This window comes from Peromyscus leucopus, chromosome 3 (genome assembly GCF_004664715.2).
Source record: "Peromyscus leucopus breed LL Stock chromosome 3, UCI_PerLeu_2.1, whole genome shotgun sequence".
In the NCBI taxonomy this organism is placed as follows: domain Eukaryota; kingdom Metazoa; phylum Chordata; class Mammalia; order Rodentia; family Cricetidae; genus Peromyscus; species Peromyscus leucopus.
This window is the reverse complement of record NC_051065.1, coordinates 30619637-30647463: the sequence shown is the minus strand read 5'-3', so window position 1 is coordinate 30647463 and position 27827 is coordinate 30619637. Positions and strand designations below refer to the sequence as shown.

The 27827-nt window shown below is 36.3% G+C and overlaps 1 protein-coding gene across 2 annotated transcripts in view; it reads right to left on the bottom strand.

Annotated features, from left to right (window-relative positions):
* The window catches only part of Sema3d (semaphorin 3D), a 192617-nt gene that overhangs the window by 99360 nt on the left and 65430 nt on the right, over positions 1 to 27827 (bottom strand). Inside the window, exons 2-3 of one of the 2 annotated variants that reach the window (XM_028862073.2) lie at positions 24929 to 25115; positions 6782 to 6942 (exon numbers count right to left, since the gene is read on the bottom strand). In XM_028862073.2, the coding sequence (XP_028717906.1) occupies positions 6782 to 6942; positions 24929 to 25079 (312 nt within the window). In that variant the 5' untranslated portion in view covers positions 25080 to 25115. The remainder of the gene's footprint in view (positions 1 to 6781; positions 6943 to 24928; positions 25116 to 27827) is intronic. The other variant, XM_037203546.1, reaches the window with a different exon arrangement.

Sequence of the window (27827 nt, the reverse complement as noted above, 5' to 3'; positions counted from 1 at the left end):
AGAACAAGAACAGATTCCCTTAAAAGCATGAATTGCTTTTTGTTATTATACTAAACCAAGTCATATTTGGGAAAATGCATTGTAAGCCAGATTGTATGAAAGCAAAAATGCAAAATTAAAACATTTTCTTTAGCTTTGTTTCTAGAAAGTGTCATCTTCTGCTAAGAAGTTACTGGAAACTGAGATATTACCAGAGATCATGAATTCTTTTAAAATAAATTCCTGAATAAAAAATATAACCTTAAGGAAAAATAGAGTGGAACCACAGTATTAGAGTGGAGGGCACACCTTAAATTCTAGCACATATTCTACTCTTTTTATTTCACATTACCCTAAATACTAAATACATAGGCTACAGGATAAGTGTACTTTTGAAAAGATTGTCTTTTATTATTTAATAAATTCAGAGAATTTGGGAAAAACTCCATGCAGTATTTTAGTTGCCCATTTTTCTTGTAGAAACACAGCTTCCATGAATGCATGTTTAGACATGTTCTTTCAAAGACACTTAGCACATTTGAACATTCAAAACAAAAACAAAAGCAACTCATTTTCTCTCACGAGATATCAAAAATGTATAGAACTACTGTTCTCACTCCTGGAATGCCAGCCTTCTGGAGGTGACAGCAGGAGGAGGATCATCGAGGCTGTAAGTCAGCCTGAGCTACAGAGTAAGACCCTATCTCAAAGAAGTGAAACCAAGCAAGCCAAAAAAAGAAGAGTGCAAAACAAAGCGAAAGTCTGCCTATATTCAGGTGTCCATCAAGCAAAAATAGCACATATGCAAATAAACATTTGCATGCAGACTAAAATCTCAAGAACAAACCTATTCAAAAAGCCAAGTCACTGGTGTTTCATCATAAAAGGTATTTAATTCATATAAGAGTCAAAGACTGGTCATTATATGTGAATGCAATAAGGTAGTTCAACATCTCTGGATGATGGCTTGTAAACAGAACTCATACTGTCTCTGATTTACCTGAGTCTTACAAGGCTTCTACTGTTTGTGAAGATAAGTAAACTGACAATTACAGATGCCTCACGGTTAAGAATTCTTCACACATTTTGCATTTTCAATTTTCAATCCCTCTGGTCTTGGAATCGATCAGTTTCACTGTGGATAATATTTGCAAACTCTTTGAAAATACTAATTAATAATACCTAAATTTTATTTTCAGCACTATTAGTTAACTTGTAGGATATAATGGAAATTGTACTTTGGATTTGAATATGTATTTCTTTTGTGATTTTAAAGATTTCATTTAAATTTAATTAAAATTGACATTCAAAACATGATAATTTAAAAATGAGGAAAATACCATTTTATGTTTTACACATGTACTAATTAAGTAATATTTAAATCATATTAAATCTCTCTGTCTTCTCATGTATCATTTCTTTATGTAGTAACATTCAAAATCCCTTCCTCTACCATTTTTTTCAGTGAATTTCTCACAGCTGATCTTCAACTTACCATTGTCCTTGCTCAGCTGCCTGAGTATGCAGATTAAAGGTGTATATCATTGTGCCTGGTTTGTTGTTGTTGTATGTTTGTTTTAGAATTACGGAAACACAGTTTATAACTGCCTTATGCATTTCCACTGGTCTGTGATAGCACACATCTGAAATGCTAACTCCTGTCCACTGATGACTTAGTGCCCACGGATCATCTGTTCCTATTCTTCTCTTTTCCCTTCTCTCCCAGCTGCTGATAACCACAGTTTACTCTCAAACATGATAAATTTCTAAATTCTACTTTTGAGTAAGATCATGCACTAGTTGTATCTATTTATATCGCTTATCTAACTTATCAGAATAATTTCCAATTCTATCTATATTCTTGAAAGTGATTGAATGTTCTTTCAATGGCTCAAAAGTTTCTATTGTGTATATATACCACATTTTCTTCATCCATTGAACAGTTTTTAGATTCATGTTTCTATTTTTTGGTTATTGTGAACAGTTTTGTAAGAAACATGGAAGGGGCCGGGCGGTGGTGGCGCACGCCTTTAATCCCAGCACTTGGGAGGCAGAGGCAGGCGGATCTCTGTGAGTTCGAGGCCAGCCTGGACTACCAAGTGAGTCCCAGGAAAGGCGCAAAGCTACACAGAGAAACCCTGTCTCGAAAAACCAAAAAAAAAAAAAAAAAAAAAAAAAGAAACATGGAAGGGCTGATATTATCGTGACAGATGGATTCCCTTTAGATAGTTACTGGATCACATGTTAGTTCTATTTTTTAAAGAGATTGATTTATTTCTATTTTATGTGTATTGGTGTTCTGCTTATATGCATGTCTGTGCCCATATTTGTGTAGTGCCTATGGAGAGCATTAGGAGATACCATATCCTCTGAAATGGAATTGCAAATGTTTCCTAGCCACCATACTGTTTTCAATAGTAACTGTAACAGTTTGCACTCTCATCAACATTGTACAAAATTTCTTTTTTTCTCCATATTGTTAACTATGCTTTATATGAGTCAGTCTTACTGAAATGTTCTACATTTCGCTGAAAATTAATGATTTTGAACAGTTTTAACACCAGCTAGTCATGTTTCTGTTTGTTTTTGAGACCCCTTCCTTTTTCCCCTATGAGTGTTTAGGACTGAGTGTATGCCCTCACACATATTTGGCAAGCACTTTCCCACTTAGCTATATTACCTACATTTTCCCCCCTTTTAATTTTATTTATTTATAGTTATTAAACTATGAGTTGCTGATGTATTCAGAATATTATTATTCATTAACTTTTCTCTATAGTTTGCAGAATCTCTCACTCATACGTTTTCTCTTTTCCTTGATTGTTATTTATATTGTTGTTCAGAAAAAGAATTGGTATAATTTCATTTCTCTAAATTTTCTTTTCCTCCTGTGCTTTCAGGGTTTTGTTCTAAAGATATAAAAAGTCTTTGTCTTTTCTGATATTGTGAAACATTTTTTTTCTAAGGTACCTAGTTTTTTTTAATGTCTTATAATTAACTATTCATTTGAGTTTTATAACTAGAGGTAGGTTTCTACCTCCAGTCTTCTGCATGTGCACAGCCAAGTTCTCAAAACTTTTTTATTAAAATGTTTTCCTTTTTATGGGGTCAGGGGGCAAGATGGGGTTTCTCTGTGTAACAACTCTGGCTGCCTGGAATTCACTTTGTAGACCAGGCTGGCCTCATACTCACAGAGATCCATCTGCCTTTGCCTCCCAAGTCTGGCATTAAAGGTGTGTGTCACCACTACCCAGCTTAAGTTTTCCTTTTTCAGATGAAGTTCCTTCACACCTTATTGAAAGGCTTAGCTTGTTCTTTTCCATTGGGCCATTTGTCTGTTTCTACGACAGCGCAATGGTGTTTTGATGACTCTAGCTTGACCGTAAATTTTGAACTCAGGTAGTGTAATGTCTCTAGCTTTCTCTTTTTTTAGAAAAGAATAATTATTGATAAGATTTTAGTTTCACCTAACATGTTGAGACTTCTAGTAGTCTGTCATCACACTTGAGTGTTCGCTGTGCTGATGAGAACACATAAGCGTGAATGCTGAATCAAATGTTCTATGAATGTTTGTCAGGCTGAGAATTCACCATAACTCTTAAATTTCTGTTCATTTTCTGTCTGAATGATTTGTGGATTGCCAAAATGGGGCATTAAAGTCTCCCACAATTACTGAGTGGGAGTCTATCTCCTTCTTTAGTCTATTGATATTTGCTTTATATGTTTGGGTGCTGTGATGTTAAATGCATGCATAGTTAGAATTCCATTTCTTCTTGATGAGTGGAACTCATAGTTATCATGTAATGACCTTTCTTGTCTCCTTTACTACTTTTCATTTAAAGTCAGTTTTATCTAATGTAAGTATAGCCACCTCTGTTTCCTCTTGAACTTTATTTGCTTAGAATTAGATTTTCTAGTTTCAATTTATTTTAATCCACGTATTTCCTTTGAGGTAATTTGAATCTCTTATAAGCAACATATGGTTGAGCCTATCCCACATTTAATCCAGCACTATATATCTTTTAAATATAGAATTTATTCCCTTTGAATTTAAAGTAATTGTAAGATCTTAGTAAAGCCGTTTTATAACTTTTCTATGCGAGAGTTCACTAATCCTAGCTAATATTTTTTGAGCATTTGGTGGGTCATAGCTTCATTAAACGTCTTAAAACTTGCTAAGTATTGGCATTTGTCAGAAGAAAGATACTTGTTAGGCTTCAGAATTTGTCTTTCTTTGCTTAGGCTTGTCTGTAAAGACACATTTCTATTTTCCAAGCTTGTAGTCACTTCTGCTAATTTAGCACCAGATGGTGTGTACATCCATGTTTGGAGTGTCTGCTGTGTGTGTATTGTCACTCTTTTAGCACAAAGGACAATCTCCTCCCAAGCTCACTGGTCTTCAGGTATTGTTTTGTTCACTAGCAGCCAGAGTGCCCTCCGTAGAATGGTAGTGCATTTTCCCATGCTTCTCCTGGGGTTTGGAGTGGCTCGGATATACCCTGTCTACTGTCACCTGCTTGTGGTTTGACATTATGGTGTTAGGTCCAATTTGCTGAGAATCATCACTGAGTTAAAACCTCAGGAACTATGCTTTGTGTGTGGCCACAGGACTCCATCACATCCAGAGCCCATGGTGTGGAGACAGGACCCAAAGCACATGTTTCTACTGATTGCCTACTGAAGTGATGCTGGACAGAATAAAACTCCACTAGATTCGGGCTTCATGCCTTCTCTTCATACTAGCACGTTTTCAAAAGTCTGTTGACACTGGCCTGGGGCTAAGTGTTATGAGGGCCTGCCCAGCCCATCCCTGAGTTCCAACGCAAAGCCATTTGTTAATTATCTTAAATTACCTCAGTGAATGGAGTCTTTCTCTGTGTTGTAAAAGTTGGGGTTGCATGGGGGAAGGCAGTGCTTGGCCACTAAAATCGATATTAACCTGGCCAATGCCCAAATCTCATAGTCAGAAGAACATGTACTTTTTTAAGAGTATACTAAGATCCACATTATAACTAGTACAGAGCAAGACACAAGTCCATTTCAATGGCACATTGCTTTCTGTCTAATATAGGATACTTCTGGAGGTATTGTCTTGGAGAACTTGCTTGGGGATAGTTAGTTGATCTTTTCCAACTTGGGGTAGGGCAGTCAACCTGTTGACTGTGAACACTTTGGGGTTGTATATCAGATATCTTGCATATCAGATATTTACATTACGATAGAAACAGTAGCTAAATTACAGGTATAAAGTAGCAACAAATAATTTTATGGTTGGGGCTCAGCAAAACATGAGGAATTGTATTAAAGGGTCGTAGCTTTAGGACGGTTGAGAACCACTTGGCTAACGTAATACAGACAATTTTCAGCTTTGTTTTGTTTTTTCAAGACAGAGTTTCTCTGTGTCATAGCTCTGGCTGTCCTGGAACTCACTCTGTAAACCAGGCTGGCCTTGAACTCACAGAGATCCGCCTGCCTTAAAGGTGTGCACCATCACCAGCAAGCCACTTCTCACCTTTGAATGTTCATACTGAGCTAGGTCATACTTGAGTCTGATAGTTTCAGACCTGTGTTGTCAAAAATTGGGGAGTGAGTAGATACTTGAAATCAATTCAAAGATTGGCGTTAATGCACACCCCAAATAGATTCTATCCCCTTGGCATGTATTTCACAAAAGGATGTTGGGGGCAGGCCTAGAGTATCTGTCTTTGAGCTTTGGCCTCATTCTGTGGTCTATATAATTTGCCCAGTCTGGTTCTCATTTAAATGGGCCCAGAAGTAAGCCAAAGATTCAACTCTTGCGAGCTTTAATGCCCCTACTGCAAGATAGGTCACCGTCAATGCTCCACCGTCTGTGGATTGGCAATAGATAATAGAGAAAGCTTCTGTGTTGACACAGTTCCATATTGTGTACAATTGGTTTAGGCAAGAGATAGTTTCGAATGTTCTGCCCATCTCTGAATTTCACTAGTTCTAGTCAAAGCTGTAGCCTGGACTTAGTTTCCTTTCCCTGACTCAAGTGGGAGGCACCTCTCCCCATGGTTAGCTGGGTTGGGCAGGTAATACAAGCAAGTATTTCCTTCTTAAGCCTTCTTCAATGTCTTTTCTTTTCATCACATTAAAACCAGGCTTCATGGTCACTTTTCGGGAATCTCTAGCTCTTACAAAAATTTCTGGTTATATGAACTGTTCAGACTGGTGTCTGTGGGGTTATGGTTGCTGGAGGATTTTACACAGACACCACCTTTCTCTTTCTCTGTATTTACTTTAAATGATAAGACTTCTTAATCAGCTCATAGTTGGAGCATTGTGAGTCATTAGCTCAGAATCATTAGGCCTTGGTAGAAATTTATTCAGATGTGAAATAAAAGTATGGAGAAACAATGTTAAGATGCCACCACAGCCTTGGATCACAGGAGCACTTATTAATTAAAAATTACTAAAACTTTGATTTTATTGTTGCATGTTAAGGTAAAATACATGTTTACTCTTGATTAATTCACTTGCCATATTTCATTACAGATGCTTGTTTTTCTAATACATAAGTAGATATTTACATATTTTTGCTGCCTTCATTCATGTTTTCAATGGCTTTAATATTATACTCATTGACCCAAAATATGCATATGTACTGAAATCTGTAAAAGCATGAAATATTTGTCAGAGGCAACATGTTTTTAAATGTCTTCTATTGTTTTGACACATGTAAGACCTCCTGGGTGACACTGTGTCACTAATACAAAGCAGACAGAAGGCACAGAAGAAATTCAGTGACTCCACCAATAATGTATATAAATAAACTGACCTTCTTAAAGTTTTTGTTTAAGTCCACCAGACTGAGCAGGAAGACATGGTCCTTGGCTCCTAGGAGCAGCCTGCCCCTCTCCTCATCTAAAAGAAGAGTCCGGAAATCCAGTCCTTCAGATGAACCCAAAAAGGGAATGCAGCTGTTTGAAAGCAGCAAGTCTATAGAAAAGTCAAAATAGGGAGAGGAAGGGAAAATTCTTAGTATGAAATCTGTTTACCTGCCCAAATACACATATTGATCCACTTTGTGAACATACTTATGCAGCGTGGAAGCTCCAGTGTTGACATTGGAGTGAGTCTAATATACACTCCTTCAGAAATACTTTGCCTTAAATATTTGATCTGCTCTATTTTGTGTATGAAATACATTTTAAAATTAATATAAATCTTTGAACTATAAAATACAAAATATTGCAAAAGCAGCTCTTAAAATATAATTTAAAGCATTTCTCTTTAGTAATATTTGAAAAAATGATAAACAGTTACATCAACAATGTATAAAGCTGTGTCATAAGTATCATGGCATTTCTTCTTCTTGCACTTTTTAAAAATTTTATTTAGCATGAAAAATAATGGGGTTGTTATTACATTTTCATTCATATTTCACATTTCACATTGCTTACATTCACCTATTTCATTCTGTGGCTCTCTTACCATCCTTTGGTCTTTTCCCTCTCCCTAAACAGTCCTCCATCATTCATGTCAAAAGCATGTGATATTTATTTTTGTGAATACTGTTTCATTGTCTACTTATATTGTAATTTGTTCCTTCACCCACAGGAAGGGCTAATTTGTTGTTTCCAAGTTCTGGCTGCTACAAATAAAATATATGCATACAAAGTGTTTGTGCACATAAATTCTTGATTTCTTTGGAGTAAAGCACAAGAAACAATTGTCTGGTTACATATTTAGTTTTGTTAGAAATTGTCCAGCATTCTTTCTAGGATGTCTGAATCAATTTGTGTTTTACTAGTGATAGATGCATGTTCCTGTTGTTCTTGCTAGCATTGATGATGCCAGCGTGGTAGATGTGGCCCTCTTAAGAGGCACGCATTGTTATGTTGTCTTACTTCGAATTTCTCTGATGATACTGGTATGGTGTATGAGTTCATATGCCTATTTGCTCTTTTAATGTCCTTATTGGATATTAATGCGTTTGATTCTATTCTTTTAAAAATTACGTGTTTCTTACTGTTGAATTTTGGTAGGTCTTTTTACAGTTTGGATATCTGACCCTTATGAGACGGGTGTTTTAAAATGTGCACTTTCTGCCAGGCAGTGGTGGTGCACGCCTTTAATCCCAGCACTCGGGAGGCAGAGCCAGGTGGATCTCTGTGAGTTCGAGGCCAGCCTGATCTACAGAGCGAAATCCAGGACAAGCACAAAAACCACACAGAGAAACTCTGTCTCAAAACAAAACAAAACAAAAACAAAAAAGTTCACTTTCTTGTCTATAACTTCTATTTTTTTTTATTTTCAAGATCTGAAAGAAAAATCTTTTGTAAGTAAAATTTGATTTGGAGAGCTGGAAAAATGACCTTGTGTTAAGTGCACCTGCTATTTTTGCAGAAGAATGTGGATTGGGTTCCTAGCACCCATGTGGTGGCTCACAAGCTCCTGGAACTACAGTCCCAAGAGATCAGGCTCTCCCTTCTAGCCTCTGCAGGCACCAGGCACACCATGGTGCCCAAATACACATGCAGGCAATATACTCATGAACATAAAACACATTTTAAAAAAATGTAACAAGTTAAAGGCCAATTTTTAATATTTAAGTGTGTGGGGTCGTGGTGTGTGCATGTGTGTGCAGTTCCTTCAGATGCCAGCAGTGCCAGCTATTCCTGGAATTAGAATTACAGGCAGTTATGAGCGGCGGAGGCTGGGAAGAAAGTCTCAGCCTCTGAAAGACCACTGAGCTAGCTCTCCCTCACCTCTTCCTCCCACTTGGGGTGGGGTTTAGGTTGGTGCACTATTTTCATGGTTGTACTCTCACTATAGTTTTAATTTCCTTTTTTTTTTGAGATTATAGTATAATTGTATCTTTTCTTCCTTCCCTTTCTCTCCTCTAAACCTTCCCATATACCCCTCCTTTCTCTTTTTCAAGTTTATGGGCTTTTTTTCATTTACTGTTATATGCATGTATGTACTTATTAATGTAGATACATTTCTAAATACATAAATACCACCTGCTCAGTCTATGTCTGGATAATGTTACTTGTATGTATGTTTTCATAGCTGACCATTTAGTATTGGATGACAAATTGGTTTGCTCTTCCCCGGGGAAGACTATTATTCTGCTCTCAGCATTGGTTAGCTGTCTGCAGTTCTTCGTGTAGGTTGAGGCCTACATGAAGGCCTCCTGGGCTTTCCCCACCCACTCTAGCATGTCTGCTGTTCTCCTTCTTCTGTTCATATTTAGGCAGTCATGTTGGTGAGTCTTTGGGTATTCTTTGCAACAGAAAGTCATGGTAGAAAACATAATGAATCAAAAGGAAGAGTTGTGAAGCACAGTCTCAGTGGAAACATCTGCAAAACAGCTCCCACACTTACTGCTCAGGGACCATTATGGAGACTGGAAGAGTCAAAGATCAGGGAGTTGGATGTGAGATTGTTTCTCCTAGCAATGCACACGTTCTTACTATTTCAGATGTACATTTCATGTTCAGATGTATATTTCAGATAAAGTTGTAAACAGCCTGAAACTAGAAATAGAGCCAAAAATGGAAAGCTGGATGTGACATTTGAATGACTTAGTACAACTCTAACTTCACAAATGAAAGCATTTCATCTTGATAAAGTGAAAATGCATATTCTGCAGTTATGTTCTATTGTGTCAAACACGATAATTATACTGTACTTCCTAGTCATTCTTTTTGTGACCTGTTTGTAGGTTCAGTTCTTTTGGTTTGCAACAATCATTACAGACATTTTTAAGTATACTAGATCTTTGTGATACATTTCTTTTAACCAAAGTACCTACAATAGTAGCTTATATTTCTATAATCCTAGAATACTGATCACTAATAAGGTAGCAATAACAAATTAACTACTTTATTGAGGTTAATTATATGAAAAATTTTAAAAAGCTGATAATTTGTAGTAATTAACTATTAATTAATACTCTCCTCTACTTTCCATTGAATAATTGTTATTTTACTCAATTTCTAAAATAGACTTGAAAATTTTAATTTCAATGTGAAAAAGTTATAAGGTAGCACAATCAGAAATATTAAGTGCCTGTAGTTATCAAACAAGACTATTTCATTAATATTTATATAGAACATTTTATACACACTAGACGGACATTGAAATCTATGCTCATTTTTATTGAGGTAAATATCATTTTCATATGAGAGGTACAATATTGCAATATAATTTTACAACTCCACATGCCAAGGTCCTATGTTTTTGGCTCATTTCCAATGAACATTCCATACTGGTTGTAAGAACTGAGAAGAATACAGTGGAATCAAGGGAATGTCTAGGACAGACATGATTAAAGCCTCTTAAAAGAACACACAAACCTTCACTCAATCAGGCAAATCTGTATCTTCCTTGGGATTTCCCTTAGTAAAAGTAGAAATGTAAAAAATCAAAAGTATTTGAAGAGATTGCCAAGAGTATATTCTCACTTAACTAATATTTTGTGTGATATAAACCCTCATGACTTCAATTTTCCAAAACTAATGGTTATTCTGAAACATGGATTGCAATGAAAATTACAAAATGCCACATGACCTAGCATAAAAAGTAATAGCACAATAGTACAAGAGTTAGATCAAAGCACCAGGGTCCTATCTGTGGCTGACAAATCACTGGCAGTGTGATTTAGTGACCTAGGACAAGTCCCTTGACTTCCGTGTGTCAGCTTCCTAATACACAAAATGAAGATAACAGAAAGTATATGGCACATCCTGTCTGCTTGTAGAACAAAGGAATTAGTGTGAAATTGGCATTAGAATAACAGTTGGCACACACTACATGCTATGTGTTGATCAACTACTACAGGGATGATGATGTGTTCTTTTTAACATTTATGTAAAATCTATGCAAAGAAATCATAACACTTCCAAATTTATATAATTTTCTCAACAAGTAGAAGAGATAATTTATAGCATTTCTTAAAGTAATAACTCATAAATGAGAAAATGTTAGTAAATATTGTTGTTCCAAATATTAGCATTAACCTCCACTTTGGGCCAAACAAGTTTTTATTAAAGAAACACATTATCATATCTTCTAGACTAGAGAAAACTAGAGAAATTAAGATATATTCAGATAACATTAAAAGAGTATTCATTACACAAAAATTATATAGCCTATGTGATCACTGAGCCAGGTATTCACATTATGGTATTAGAGAATCCTGCCAGTAAAGACTCTTGGATCACTGCATATACATACATTCACACACACACACGCACGCACGCACGTGTATGTGTTTTTGTTTTAAAAATGTATTTATATGAAAATAAATATCAAATACATATCAAATACATTCTAGGAGAGGTGCAAATGTTCCTTCTGAGCCATCCCTTGTCCAGCATCTCCCTGCTATGTCCTTTACTTAACCAACATCATTATGGCTTCAAAGTCACTTAAAGTAATGAGCAACTGATGAATCATCAGGTCAGAATAGACTAGAGCTGCATAGTACCCCAATACGTGTGCCACTCACATGTCTTCATCATTCAGGCCAACACTGTAACTGGTTACATCACCACAAGATAGGCAAGTACCATTCAATAAGATAATCTGGTAGAGACTGCACATATGCAACTTTTATTGAAGTTTATTGTTAGAGTTCTATTTATTGTTATTGATTATTATGACCTATACTCTTCCTCCTTTATAAATTTTTGGGCATATACGCCTAGAAAGAAAATAATATATGTATATTTCACTATCCTTGCCAATTTCATGATTCTGGTTGTCTTGGAAATTATTTCCTATGGGGTGGGGATGGGTAGAACAACTCTGTGTTGTTGCTATTTCTTGTGATGCATTCAACTCATGAAAAGACCAGTCTTACTTGTATTTAAGTTTCCAGTAGCTATCTTAGAGTCTGAGAAAATTAAGTGCTTAGTGACCATTTGCAGTATGGAATTCAGTCTATTAAACATGGAAAATATGTGGGACCACAAGAAGTGAAGCTAGACATACAGACGGTGTCGAGATAGCCAAGGGCAGTGATGTCAGGCAAGGGAGTTAGGCTATTATGTAGGTGACTGGAAGCCATGCACATTTTATTTTTCAAGGAAGTGGCAAGGACTCAAAGTGAGTGTCAGAGAGATAAGTGTGCCTGCAGAGCTCAGGATGGATGATGGTGGGAACTGGTGGCGTCAGGAAGACTATCCAGAAATTTCTAAAACAAGGAGAGCCCATGAAGTGCACTCATGCCAGTGGAAGGAGGTAGACATTTAAGAACAGGGTTATTTTGCCTCTACTTATACAAGGAGAAAAATAAAGTTGATATATTCATTTGCTGTATTCTATTTCACCATAACAAATCCTATTTGGTTTGGTTTCAAACAAACTTAGCAAGAAAACAGCTGCAAAAATATTGACTAACCTGAAGTATCATCGTTTCCAAATGATTTAATGTTGCACTGTGACAGCGCTAGCATCAATGTGATTAAAGCATGCCTCACCAATCCTCTGCAGCCAAATAAAATAATTAGACTAAGGCATTGCATAGGAACATTTCTCATGTTGACAGACACTAGGAAGGGCCTTGGGACAGAGATTGGGACAGGTTCCTCTTCCTAAGCTTATCTTTTTTTGCATTTTTGCCAAACCTAGCAAAGTTATTTCTTGTTTCCATGGGATCATCAACTAAAACCTAGAAATAATAACTCTGGAGAATATATCTTTACACCTAAAGTTGACCCACACCGTGAACTTCAGGAATCAGAAATGGAGACTTGGCTCTTCTCAGTGCAAACTTCTGAGTTTTATTTTTTCACCTAAGTTGGAAATTCTCAGGGTTGTAACTGTCAAGCATTGTTCTCATCTGTAAGCCCTGTAATTCTGTCAGGATTTCTTCCCTTTCTGCATTTAGTGAAAGGACAAGTGTGTCCCTTCACAGATCCCATGCCGAGGTCTCTTGCGAGCTTAGTACTCAGGGTCACCCTTGCTTGGGATGCCAGCAGCATTGACACTGGGGCCTTAAGTGGCTACTTTGATCCATGTAAACTCTGAGCTGATCCAGCGAAGCTTCTAATCATTCCTTCTGTCGGTGTGGTCTTATTCTCCTGTCACCCTCTTCCGGGTTTGGAATTTCACCCAGATACCCAAATGCTCACATTCGTGCTAGAAATGCAGTCTTGTAAAGCCTATAACCTAATTACCTCCAAAATAAATGGGTTAAATATATCAGTATTTGTCTATTTTTTTGGTAAAGTATAGACCTTATCTTCTGCAGTGGATTCGATAGAAAGACTCCAGAGGTATTCATCGTCTATAACCCATTACAGAGAATCAGGAAGGGGTTGTGAGGATCAGAAGCACCAAAAAGGAGTCGCAATTTCACGCCTGTGGGTATATACATACTTTTCTTTCCTTCTTTCACCCTGTCTTTCCACCTTATTTTTTTTTAAAATCTCTCTCTCTCTCTCTCTCTCTCTCTCATCATAGGGCAATCTCAGTTGTTGATGCTTGACTTCTGCCTTCTCTGGGTTTCTTGTTTGTTGCTGTATGCTTCAAGCTAGCTAGTCCATAAGCTTCCCGGGCCCATCTGTGCCTTCCGTCTAACCGTAGAAGCACTGGAATTAGAAATTCATGCTACCACATCCGGCTTTAAGTGTGCTCTGGGTATCTGAACTTATGTCCTTGCACTTGAGCAGAGTTATTTCCCTACCTAGCTCCTTTATGAGACAGGTCTCATGAAGCCCAGGGTGGCTGGCGCCACCACATTTTCAAAGATGACCATGAAATTTTTAACTCTTCAGTCTTTACATGCCTGTCCTTGCTGAGGTTGTTTACAGGCGTCATGTGACATTATGTGTATTTTTCAAAAGAGAGTTTTGGAGACTTCATCAACATTTTTTATAGCAGAACAAATGTGATAGGGAAGAATTGTCAGAATAAGAAATTTAGTCAGTATTCTTATCAAATTTGATTTCGAAAGCTCTGACAAACTCTCCTGAGCATCATTCTTCTGCTGGAAAGAGCATAATCAAGACAACTCTGTGTAACAACAATGCCATGTGGAAGGCACAGCCTGGTAGAGAAGGAAAGCTAGACCATAGCTGAAAGGAAAATTCACTGTGACAAGTGTACTTAAACTAGTCAAACATGAAGTATCATTAGCAGTGAAATGGGAAGGACTTGTTTTTTATAATTAACCTAATATAACTAAATCTAATAATGCTACTTCAACTTTCTCCTTGTCTCTGGGTGTGACTGAGTACCATGGTGCTAGAACTTTTTAAAATTTTGTTAGGATACATGACTTGTCAAATAATACATGAACTCACTTCTGAATGCCACTCTTGATCCTAAAATAGGTACACCTTGCCCTTTGGGGAAAACACAAATAAGGTATTAAATAATCATAAATATGGGAGATCTTGTTGGTAATCCTGTATGACTACTTAAGATGGATGTGATTAGTGGGCTTCATAGTATGGATTTTCCCTTAGTGTTGGAGCCCTGCAACAAGGACTCTTCTCGGGTGAAACGGTCAGGTGCTCCTCCATGTGAAGGGCAGGTGAAGGACTGGGTAATTCCTGTTTTTGACTGAAATAAATGCTTGCTTTGCAAAGAATTCTCTGCATTTCCTTTTTAGTGTCCTTTAATACAATTGTTCTTTCAGCCTAAAAGCGCATATGACCTGATGGTCTCCATTCTTCCTCTTTACCCCCTCAAAGGAAGGGAGTGGTGAGTAATACTGAAGCTAATAAATTCAGGATTAAGCAACACAGACTTCCTCAGTTTTCGAGTGCTAAATGAACATGACCTTAAACCCTTGAAAAATTAAATTTACTGCCAGAGATCCTGAACTGGGTGGAGCTGGCAGTTTCTCTCATAAGTCTGCATGGCTGGAAAATGGCTTTGCACACCCTTTAAAGAGAGCCCTTCACTTGGTTTCATACACACACACACACACACACACACACACACACACACCAAGGTTTTGAGAGGTAAAGATTCATCACTTAAAAAGAAAATCAGCTTTGAAGAAAGTCAGATTTCACCCCTGCCAATCTAAGGACCACACTTTTGCAGGAGGAAATCTTGCATCTAAAAATAGATACAGATGAACGCCCAGCCACCGCTCTTTGCCAACCCAAGAGGCTCGCTAGAAGTCCTTGCCCTACCCTCTCCTCTTTATCTTCAAGGAGAAGGCTGTCAAATCACTAGGACTCAGGACTTTTAAGCATGGGAGCATATATAGTGTCTTCTATGAAATGTATTTACATCATTTGTATATACTTTTTTTTCTAGCTTGCTTCCTACTTCTGCATTGATACTACATTTAAATATTTTCCTAATTCTGAATTGCTTGGGCTCTACATATTGACTTAGTGGCTGCCCTAAAATTTTTTCTATGAAGTTACTTCAAAGATTTTTCCCATTTTTCATCCAGAAAAGTTTTGGCTATCAATCCACCCCCAAGCAAAGTTTGGGTAAGAAATTGAACAGAGTCAGCAAAATATTCCTTAAAAATATTCATTAGCCTCCAGTGCTATGGTTATTTAGTTCCTTCAGCATCCACAGGTGCTTGTTTATTTCTCCAGTTTTTTTTTTTTTTGGTTTGGTTTTTTTTTTTTTTTTTTTTTTTGGTTTTTCGAGACAGGGTTTCTCTGCGTAGCTTTGCGCCTATTCCTGGAGCTCACTTGGTAGTGCAGGCTGGCCTCAAACTCACAGAGATCTGCCTGCCTCTGCCTCCTGAGTGCTGGAATTAAAGGCGTGTGCCACCACCGCCCGGCTATTTCTCCAGTTTTTATTCCTAGAGAAAGCATTCCCTTTGACTCAGCACAGTAGAAATTAATTGATAATGGTTCTACTTGACTTTCAACAAGTTTCAAGAGTCTTGAGATCAAATGTAAAGCTTTTTGGCTAACAAGTAACTAATTACTATCTACATAAAAATACCAATTACAATCAACATGTCTGTACTTAGTTATATACATCCAACTGTCCAAACAATACAAAAGAAAGAATGTTAGTCAAACCTAAAATCCCACAAAGAACTACTTCAAAATTCTGGATATACATGATATTGGCATTTTGCTAGCAACATAGTCACCATAAATACTTCTTGTAAATGCAAGCCCAACAAGAAAGACTGACAGCAGAATTGAATTCTCACTTTTCTTTTGCAGTGGAATGCTGAGTAGAATTCTGTTCTTTAGCTTTAGAATATTAAATATGGTAAACATGAAGGAGATGATTTTACCTAGGGAAACATTTATTAGAATTATTATATCATCAGATCTATGTTCCTATCAGGACAGCATGTGGGGTAGGAGTATATCAAATTTACTTTGTCACATTATCCATGTCCTTACTTTTATTTCACAGGTTTACTAACTAGGGAGGTTAGATTTTAATTGTGGATACTTCATATAAACTATAGCACATGAGAGTCATGATTTATGAATGTTTAAATCTATATTTTCAAAAATTAGTCTTTTTTTTTAATTCCTCAAAGATTGTTGTGAAGGATAATGCCCCATTGTACTGTGAAAAAGTAGTACTTCCCTGGGAAGCAATGTTACTATGGTGTGGACTTCCTCATAGGTAGCTGAGAGGATGGCTCCTGAGGAAAACTGATCCTACCATGATAATTTTTTACCTGGCTCCTTCAAGGCTTTTAGAATTTCTCAATTTTCAAGGAGTGCTTAAAATCAAAATTCCACTTCATTAGTGAATGAGGATGTGCTCCAGCCATGTACATGAAATGATCAAAGGAAAACTCTAAAATCTACATTGTAATACGTTTGGCTCAGAGTTGTAAGGCAAATATAACAAAATAAGAAGATTCCTCATAGTAGCATAACTTCAAAATAGAGAGCACAGGGCTATATTTGTTATTTAAGAGATCATATTTTATAATTCTTATAATTTTAAACATCAGTTTCTCTTAAAAGTAGGTGAATATGCATCAAAAACAATGATCAAGTCATATGTGAGGCTTTGGTCACAGCTGAGACATTTCAAGCCATCTGTATCCCAAGCCTTTGAACATGCCTTCTGTTTTTCCTGGAAGTTTTTCAAACCATGTCCTCACTCTTGCTATTATGAAACTTAAAATAATTTGCCACATATATGTCCGGTTTTCATTTATCATGCTGGTCACTTGTAACATTTGCTCTTACATTTCCACTGATTTGGGGGAAATTTCACACTGGCTTTTCATTTAGAACAGATGTCAATCATCCTTGAGAGTTTTCCCCAGGTTGTCCCCAGATGATGGCCTCTGATCTTGGTAGAGAGGTGGTCAGGAGACTGACGTCATCCTTCTCACGCATGTCTACCAGAGGGCGTTGCTCCAACAGGCAGTATTTACACAGTATAAGCAGTAAAACAATATTTCCCACTTATACTTTTCTATTTTTCACAAGTTGTTTATGCCCCATAAACTTTGTGCTATCGTCAATGATTTCAAGCACACCCAAAGCCCCATAACCTCTTGTAAGTCTTAATTTGTTTCTTTGACAGTTTTACCTCTAAACATGTCATCCTTCTGACCTTAATAACTCCAGGGATACAACAGTGTCTCCACACCCAACTGTCTACTCAGATTTAGTTTCTTTTTCTTATTTCTTTACTCTTCATGGATATCTGGTTAATATATAGATATTTCTTCTACATCCTTTTCACATCCTGGACACCAATATCCAGGGAAAATTGAAAATCCAAAGAGCAAACTTCTCTCCTCTTCAAGTATTTATTCTTCATATAGTCAGGCTAAGATTCACATTGTTTTTCTAAATTCTTAAATATACTCAAAAATATTTTGTTCTGCCCCATGTCATATCAATCCTTATCATATGATGCTGCTCTTTTGAATTTTCCCCAAAATTACAAATTAGGTAATTTTTGTGGTAAAAATTCTCTAACACTATGGGTATTTAACCCAAAATATTTTAAAATTTCTTCAAATATTCAAAGGTCCATGGCATACTGTATTTGAAATTCTTTAGAACATTTTATTTTAGTTATACTACAACTCTCATCTTTCCATAGTTATTTGATAATTCCTTCCACCCATCTGAAGAGATGGCTCAGCAGGGAAAGGTACTGGGCATCCAGCTTGATCACCAGAATTGGATTCCTGGGACTCATATGGTCTAAAGAGAGAATGATTCCCGTAAATTTTCTCTTGACCTCCATATACATACATACTATGGCAAGCACACACGGGCTTATGCACACATGAGTGTGTACACACACACACTAACACACACACACACATACTTTGGCAAGCACACACGGGTGTATGCACACGTGAGTGTACACACACACACACACACACAAATGTAAAAGATCCTAGCATCTCATGTAGGTAAGAGTAATGTCTAAATTGGTGCTGTATTTCAGCACATTAAAAAGTATAATAAAGTTATAACTAATGATTTTTCAGACTGATGCATGCTTAGCTTGTAGATCTCTCCTCATCCAGGCAGACTCTGTTACAGACTGTTAATGATGTAGAGATGGTACTGTGCCATCTGGAATCCGAACTGTGGATGCCTGTGGTGACATCCACATGCTCATGGGCCACATGCTCATGTTGAAAGGGAAGAAGAACACAGAAACAAAGCCATCTAGAGGATTGTATTTCTGGATTTACCTTTTATTTAAGTCAGCTGTGATTCTGGTTAATACACAGACTGTTATTCAAAAGGAGGGACAGGCCAGATGTGTCCAGATGATGCAGATCTATTGATGTCTGAACTCCACTTATAACAGAAATGCAGGAAAACACTGAGGCCCCATTGTACTCAGCTTGCTCGATTTAAAGAGCTGGATTCTTTCCTTTTTACACAGAGACTCAAACTCTTAATTCTAAGGTGTTAATTTATGCATTTTTACAATACTGCATTGTTGAGATTTGTACATCACTAAGCTGTTCCTATAGCTAATTGTTACAGCAGTAAACAACCGATTTCATTTAAACTAAAGATGTAAAACCTGCCACTAACTCAGGTCATCTAATACTTCAGGGAAGTAAATTCCTTTTGTATGGATAAACTATCCAAGAGAGTTTGCAGACTGGGAATTAACTGCATGCTTTTATTAAAAAGAGATTTGTCATGCTTTCTATGGCAACATTTTGCCCCAAATGATGAAATACCATTATGTATTGAAGACCATAAGTGTGCCTTATAGGCGTCTTCAAAGACACATTATATTCAAACTGTTTCAGTTTTGTCGAAACTTCCATTCCAGGGTTAACATCTGAGTTGTTTACACAACTGTTATTTAAATTGGTCCTCAAGGAGAATCTATTGTCCAAGAGACCTAGCAATCATGGGGGGTATCTGGACCAGGAATAGCAAGCAAACACTCTGATAGTACTCAGAGAGTACATGTCAGAGAAAGGGCTGAAGCCTCACTGTGTCTTCCATTCTTTCACCTCTTGTGGCTGTGTTTCTTCCTTTAATATTTAAAATGAATATTCTTTTCTACAAATAAACTTTACATACATTTACACTGACTATATTAACATAAGTTCATTACTGCTGCACCTTCCACTTCATACTGAAAGATGTGATGTGTAATGTGGCTTTAGTCAAACACACCTGTTAAGTGTCCACTTTCTTTGTAGTGAATAAATACATTTATCCTAGTTTATGCATCTATCAAATTAATGGCATTCAAACAGCATGTTTAAAGATTTTCTTTTCTCCTTTTCTCTTCTCTTCTTTACTTTCTTTTCTTTCCTTTTTTCTTTTCATTTGTGAGTCAGGAACTCATGTAGAAAAGACTGGCCCTGAATTCCTGATACTCCTGTCTCTCCAAGTATTTCACATCTAATAAGAGCAGTCAAGATCTAGGTCCTGTGGTTTCAGAATCTGATCCATTTACTACTTTTTTCACAGCAAATTGATAAAAACAGACATGTTATTGGATGAGTCAAACTGAAGGTTCTGTGTGCCAGTCTGGAAGGAAATTTCTACTTAAGACACATGATGCACTTTATAGCTAAATGAAAATGGAAAAAATGAATGTATCTGTTTATGCATTTTAAATTTCTTATAAAACGAAGTACCATTCCATCAAATATGTCAAAGACACTATTATAAAATGGCAGGTGAAAAAGCAACAGAGGATTGCAAGTTCTGCTTATTAATGAAAACTCACATAAGTTTTGGTTTCTAGTATTTGGGGTTATTGAAAAGAATATATTTACCAAAGAAGCAGTGGTAACATCTAGTAGTATTTTTTTAAATGTCTTGATATTTGTGCTCCTGGATGTGTTGTCTTTCCCTCCAGGTGACAATAGGGATGGCGTCATGGGACCTAGACTCAACAAACAACCATTCAGCTGGGTTCTTCTCTTCAGAGCTTCTTTTTCTGGGACAAGGCATTTAGGCTCAGGAACCTCATATATCTTATCAGTTAAATGTTCCTGGAAGCAGTGGTTTCCCCAGACTTGGAAACTTTCATGGGCATAAGGAATCTGAGTATTGGGCCTTTTCATTCTCTGCATGGTCTTCCTGTAACTTACACTTATTTGGACCAATGTTTTTTAGTATTTTCACCTGTTCTTTGTGCATTGAGAAAATAAGTTTGAAGTGGACAGTGACTTTTCTCTGACCTAGAACAATACCTGACACATATATGATATATGTCACATACCTAGGCTTCTGCGTAGTGCACAGCTGAGGAGGCATGATTTATGGATTGACATTGTACTCTTAAAACTAATTTTAAAAACCTAGGTTAAAATTTTTCATTTTGCTGATTTTGGTCTCTCTACTTTTTCCTTAAGGCAGAGAAATGAAATTTTAGTCTGTCCATACTATTTTAGCATAGTAAAGGGTCAGCTGATTTCAATAAATTGTCAGACTCCTTAGAGATATAAAAGGACAACAAAATATAAGATCAATGCCAACTGATGCTGGAGATTGAGAAATGAGAGTGTGGTGTACAAACAATATCCCTCAAAATGATACCAAGTTAACAGTAAATTTGTGTCCTATACTTTTCCTTTAATGCAGGAAGAGGCCACTTCTAAGAAATGATATCAAGGAAATTGAACTACTTTCTTTCTACACACCTGTATTTAATGTAAAAAAGACAAACAGAGGTGTGACTAGAGTCCCCTGAAGACACTCAGAAATTCAGCCTTTATGGTGCTGAATTATTGCCAACTTCCAAAAGCAAACACCACATTATTTAAAGTGGCCTGAGTATTGACCTTTGATATATAGAATTTTGTTTTAATTTTACTGATTCTTAGTTTAAAATGTTTATAGTTATTAGTTTTAGTGTCTTGCCTAAGAAATCATTGCTTATCTTAAGATGCAAAGATGTTATTCTATGATATAGTTTCAACACTTCTTTGCTTATGTTTATAAAACAATTTGTATTATATATTTTGTATATACTGTAGGATAAAGGTAGAAACTTTTTTTTTTTTTTTTGGCTTTTCCAGATAGGATTTCTCTGTGTCCTAAAACTTAGAACTTGCTTTGTAGATCAGATAGGCCTTAAACTCAGAGATCCACCTGTCTCTGCCTTCTGGGTGCTGGGATTAAAGGTGTGCACCACCACCTCCTTGTGAAATCATTTTTGATACATGCATACTAAGCTATTCTAGTATTGATTCATTTTATTTCATATTCTTACTAAATTGTATAACTGTCTTTCATAAAAGCAAAGTATTTATAACAGTAAACTGTAGCATACTAAATTTCACAGATAGCCACAATAATATTGCTATATTACTATGTATACTTGAATTTGACCTTACTATTGTTGGGAAGTCGAGGTTATGGAATCCCCTCTTGAAAGCAAATCTAATTTTTACATCTCAAATAACACTATCCAGGAAGAAACAAATGTTTTCTGCTTCTATAATGTGTGTTGAAATGCACATGCTTGAGCTCTGAGCTTGTTTTGAGGAAGTCCAATCTACACAGGTGGAGGAGCTTCCTCAGGACAATCCAGAGTGTACATGAAGAAAGAGACACCAGCAGCCAATCCTCAAGACATTTGACATTTCCACTCTAGTCAGCATTTGACGGTGTAAGCTAGAGTCACAACTACACAGCCTACCTTCATCAAACTCTTGACCCATGGAGCTAGGACTCATTTGCTCATAGTACTGAGTTTCATGGTGGCATGCTGTGATGTATTGGTAGTCGTCCAAATGATATAGATTGACAAAATGGATGCTGTCAGACTAAAAACATTAAAATGTATTTAAAGCACATCCAAGAGTCTTTTGTATTCATTTATATGTGAGTAGGCATTGTGTACTTAGAGACCAGAAGAGGGTGTGCGATGTTGTATTTCGCCACTCTCTCTCTCTCTATTTCCTTGAGGCAAGGTCTCTGGTGAAGCTGTGGCTTCACTGCAGCTGGTACAGAAAACAGTAAGCCTCAGCAATCCTCCTGCCTCAGAGCTGTGACTACAGATAATTTCAAGGTATCCAGATTTGTTACTGTGGGTACTGGGACCCAAAACCTAGTCCTCATAATTGCAGATATCTTAACTGCTGAGCCATCTTTTCTAGCAGAAGATTTTAAAGATGCTGTCACAACATAGTTATGAAGAGAACCCAAGGAATGGAGGGGGTATCACAAAGAGCATGCCCATCTTGGTGATACATGGGTTTAATCTCAGCACTTAGCAAGGAAGGTCATGAATACGAGGCTAGGCTAAGTTACATAGAGACACAGTGTCTCAAAACCGGGGTGGGGGGTCTTCCCTACCACCACAAGAACTTTTTTGTTGTGGCTTTATTTTGATAGACTGTCTTATTATACAACAGATGTCTTGTGGTCCTTATCTGTTAAAGTAAGCAACCATATCATCTCAAGTTCCGCTTTCAACTAAGGTTGCTTTTCTAGCCATCATTACCCAACCCCCAGTGTCTTTGCATGCAGAGTAACTGTTCAGTGTAGGGAGACGCTGCTTGTCAAATCGAGGATCTGATTGTTTAGGTGTCATACTTTAGAAATTGTTTATTTTATTTACTTGTACATCATCAGGATCATTATGAGAAGAGTTTGACATTTGAGGTAGGTTTAGTATATCTTTTCTTTATAGATACAATAGTCCAACTATCTAACTTATTATCCCTATCTATCTATTTATCTATTTATCTATCTATCCATCTATCTATCTATCATCTACCTATTATTCAGCTATCTAGTTTGTTTTATTATTAAGGCAAATTTTTTCTACAATAGTGCAAGATGTGCTTAAATTTACCATCCTTCAGGCTGAGATTGCAGGCATAAGTAACCTAGCTGTCAAAATATTCCTTTTGTAGCATGTCACCTGAGTGCTCAAAATGCTTAGTAAAGTCTTTCTATTTTGGCTGATCAAAGCTCCTATAAACATCAGCATCTTTGATATTTACTTACTAGGTTACCCCTAAAATGTTTGTCTGTCCCACGCCTTCCAATAAATGATGTTCATATTGATCCTGTCTCTCATTTCTGCTGCCTGTTGTTCAACATAGTTACGAAGAGAACCTAAGTCATAAAAGGGGTCTCACAAAGAGTATGACAGTCTTGGTGATACATGCCTATAATCTCAGCACTCAGCAAGGAAGATCATAAGCATGAGGTTACCATGGTTAAAATCCTTGGCTCTGTTTTTTATTTTCAGACAGCACTTTGCTTAAAGCCACCAGGCTTTGGGGAAAAGATACAAAAAATCATCTGTAATTAATTATTGATATAATTCTCAAATGTAGCTTTTAATTATTGGTTAATCAAAATTCTAATAAATTATACCTCACAATGAGATTTATCATTTATACAGAAAGACTTATCCTTTGTTTTTAATACTTTAATTAAATGGCTTTATGCATATGTAAGTATATGAAAATAAAAAAAGTTCTCAGCTCTCTAACACATGAAACATAAAATCCAAATGCCACCAGTTTCCTTCATCTTTTCCATTTTTTTATTTTTAATGCTGGGAGTTGAACCAAGGTCCTGCACAGGCTAGGCAAGCACTCTACCTCTGTGCTTCATCCAAATACACATAGCAACACATGGAATGTGAAAAAAGTAGAATATTGAGGTTTTGTTTGCAAAAGTAAAAAAGTATGAGGAAACCATTTGAAAAACAATTAACTTTTATCATCGACATTAATTTTCACTGGAGGAAGGGCAAGTTAAAAAACAGAAGATATTAAAGCTATCATTTTAATTTTAATAGAAGTTCAGAATAAAGTTGTTTGACTTTACATGCAGAATTTTTAAAAATGCGTTATAAGAAGCCTAGTGTAAATCATAGGAAAGAAAAAGAAATAAAGCCTTTAGAGATGAAATTTGGAAAAAAAAATTACACAGATTCAAACACCCACACAACGAATAACTACAACATAATGCTTTTACATTACTCAATGATATTAATTTAAATCTTTAAAAACAGTTACCTTAGATTTTGTTTTATTTATATCCTTGTATTTTATGCCTTTCATATTGATGTTTCCCACTTCAACACCTGTAAAAATGGTATCTTAGCTATTGTAGACTGTGAAACTTTTTAGATGAAACTTAAGGGAGATTGGCTATTCAAGTTTCTAACGTGTGTGACATATTTTTCTTTGTTGGTTTGGCCTCATTCATGCTAGGAAAGCTTTATGCCAGTAAGCTATAGCCCATCTATACTTCTTACTGTTCAAAATACATGTTAGCTTGTGGTAGTAAGAGCAATTAGTAGCAGTTACATAGAATTTGTTACATTTTCTATTATTGTACATTTGATTTTTAATGCGACCTGGTAGACTAAATTAATCATTATAAATGTCAACTGAAAAATGTACTTGAGTAGTTTAAGTATCCTTTACTTCTCAAAAGTAAATAATTGTAGCCTGTGTTCTAAATACTGTACTGTTGATGTAACTTTCTAGAGGTGAATATACATTTCTAAATAAAAGGAATAGGTATTCAAAGAAGACATTCAGATATCATAGTGAAAACTAAAATATTTATGTACTCACCTTTGTAAGTTAGCTTGAGACGTGGGATATTTTGTTTAGATGTTTCAGTGATGGGAAGAAACAGCACAGTCGTGGTTAGCATCATCCAAGCATGAAGAAGGTGAAGATCTTGACTTCTGGACCTTGGCTTCTCATCTTTATTAGCATTCATGATGATAATATTGTCTTTCAAACACTGTTCAACTAAGAAGCATAAAAAGAAGATAAGAACACTACTCCAAGGCAATATCTTAGAATCTTCTAGACTTAGCAATAGCTTTCTGACATTTTTCAAAGATAATCTCTCTTTTCTCTTGCTTTGTTTTTACAGACAAGTTACAGAGAGACTGATTCAGAGCTAAGTAATAAAATTCAGGTTTGTCTTTAGTTGGCAGAATGAATTCACTAGTAGAAATTCAACTACTTTGTTAATGAATAACTTTCTTCTTCTCCTCAAGTTGTTTTATTTTTGTTTGTGTTTTCAGTGCATTTCTCTGGAGAACTACTTTCTTCCCCAAAGCTTCATGAGACGTTTGTAAATTAGAAGTGCTTGGAGAACTCTACTTGTGAGTGACACCACCACCAAAGGAAAGGATTCTCCAATGGGAAGAGACAAAAGACAGCATTCCCCAATTCTGCTTTACAAGGCCTTACAGATATTTAGGTTGGTGAAATTTGATAAGACTAAGTTAGGGCCACAGAATAGAAGTTAGACTGGAAGCATGCTTTCTGCCATGACTGCAGGTGAATCTGCCTCACACAGGGCAAGTTTACTTAGAAAATTATATTGTAAAATGTGAACATTTATAAGAGGAAGAAGATTGTTACTAACTACGGTGTTATTAACTATACTATCCAGTAAGCTGACTGGATGTTCTTTTTTATGATACATAGAAAATAGAAACATATTTCAAAGTAAACCTAAAATTAAAAGTCACATGTAGCATTTGTTAAACAGATATATCAGATGTATTCTGTGGTCTGTATAATCCAAATAATTTAACACTAATGAGATCTATGAAATATAACTCTTTAAATAATTTCACTGTTGAGAAAACAGGTACATAGCCAAATAATTCTTCCAATGCCACATGGTTAAGTAAGAGATGAGTCAAAACAACTGATCAGGACTTAATCTAGTGGCTGCCTTCTTCAGGCCTAAGTATTTTTTGCTTAGAATCCAGTTATCTTCAATTATAATGTGGCCTTAACTTCTCTTGCATTACCATTAAGGTATCATCTGTTTTTCTAGTCAACAGTCACCAGAAAAGATATTGCTAGGTTGGACCCAGCAGGTATTCTTCATGCAGTGCCTGATTTTTATAATTATTAGACAGATAACACTGGTGTTTCATATTAATAGCTTCATACATAATAGATGTGAATCATACTTAAGTGGTATTATTAATTATTGCATATTCAGATTAAGTATTTTATGCATATTTATATTATCTTTAGAATATTTAATTAAGGTTGGTTTTTTTCAGCTTTTCAGGTTTTTAAAGTGTGTGACATACTTTTATTTGTTGGTTTAACCTTGTTCATTCTAGGAAAGCTTTATGCTAGTAAGATATAGTCCAGGTCTGTTAAAGACTTTCAATGTCAAGGCTACTTTAAATCTCAGAAGGTAAAATCCATCCATGAAAATAAAATACTATAAAAATCTTAAGGTATATGAATTTATGCCCTGAGGATTAATTTCAATTGTATGTAAATTTTCTTTTATATTTTTACAATATATGATGAGTAAATTATATTTTTAAATTATTTTCATTATTTTCAAAATATGTATAAAATAATACAGTTATCCCTTGTGTATAATATGTGATTTAGTTCTTATGGAGTATTGTATATGAATAATCACATTTTATTTATTTATTTATTTATTTATTTATTTTATTTATTTAATGACACTTTATTAAATGTGTACTTAACACTATTTCATTCACATTTACTTGACACTTCCTGAAATTTTTTTTTCTTTAATTTAATTTTACATATCAGCCATGGATTCCCTTGTCCCCTCCCCCTGCCCCCCCCCACGTCCCCCAGCACCCAACCCCACACCCCTCCCCCACCCCACCACCCCCACTTCCTTTCCCATCTCCTCCAGGGCAAAGACTCCCCGAGAGGATTGAGTATAGCCTGGTAGATTCAGTCCAGGCAGGTCCAGTGCCCTCCTCCCAGGCTGAGCCAAGTACAGCGTAACAGGTAAAAAGAGTGCTGGCTCTGTCTGGTTTCACCTTGACTACTTCTGGAATTAACTAAACCCAAATGACTGGGCACACCTGTGAGGGATTCTTTTCTGAATGAAATAATGTGAACTGGGAAGACACACTTCTAAACAAGATCTTTCAAGGTAGGAAGAGTCACCTTTAATCTGGACCACAACTTCTTCAGACAGCCCATCTAGAGGACATGGAAGAAGGAAGCTCTCTCTGCTCTCTCTCTTTGCCTGCTAGTTCTCAGTCTTGCTAGCAAGTCCATTTCTTTACTGGCATTAGAGTCTACCTCTTCGGGATTCTGGCATAAACTAAAGAGAGCTGAGACCTCCAGCCTCATGAGCTGAATGCTTGTTGGATTCTTGAAACTTCTGTTATCAGGCAGCCATTCTTGGATTAGCTGAACCCCAACCTGTAGCTATTCCAATAAATCCCATACATATATTCATTCTACAAGCTTTGTTCTTCTAGAGAATCCTGACTAATAAAAAAAGGAACGGCCTTCTGGTGAAAAAAGGATGCAAAAATGGAATAATGACATGGTTTAGCAAGTAAAACTGCTTGCAACACAAGCCTGAGCTTAATACCCAGGCCTGACATAAAAATCTGGATGTTGTGGTACACATCTCTACTCAGCACTCCTATGGAGAGATGGGAGAAGGAGACAGTAGACTCTCCAGAATCTTATGGACCAGCTA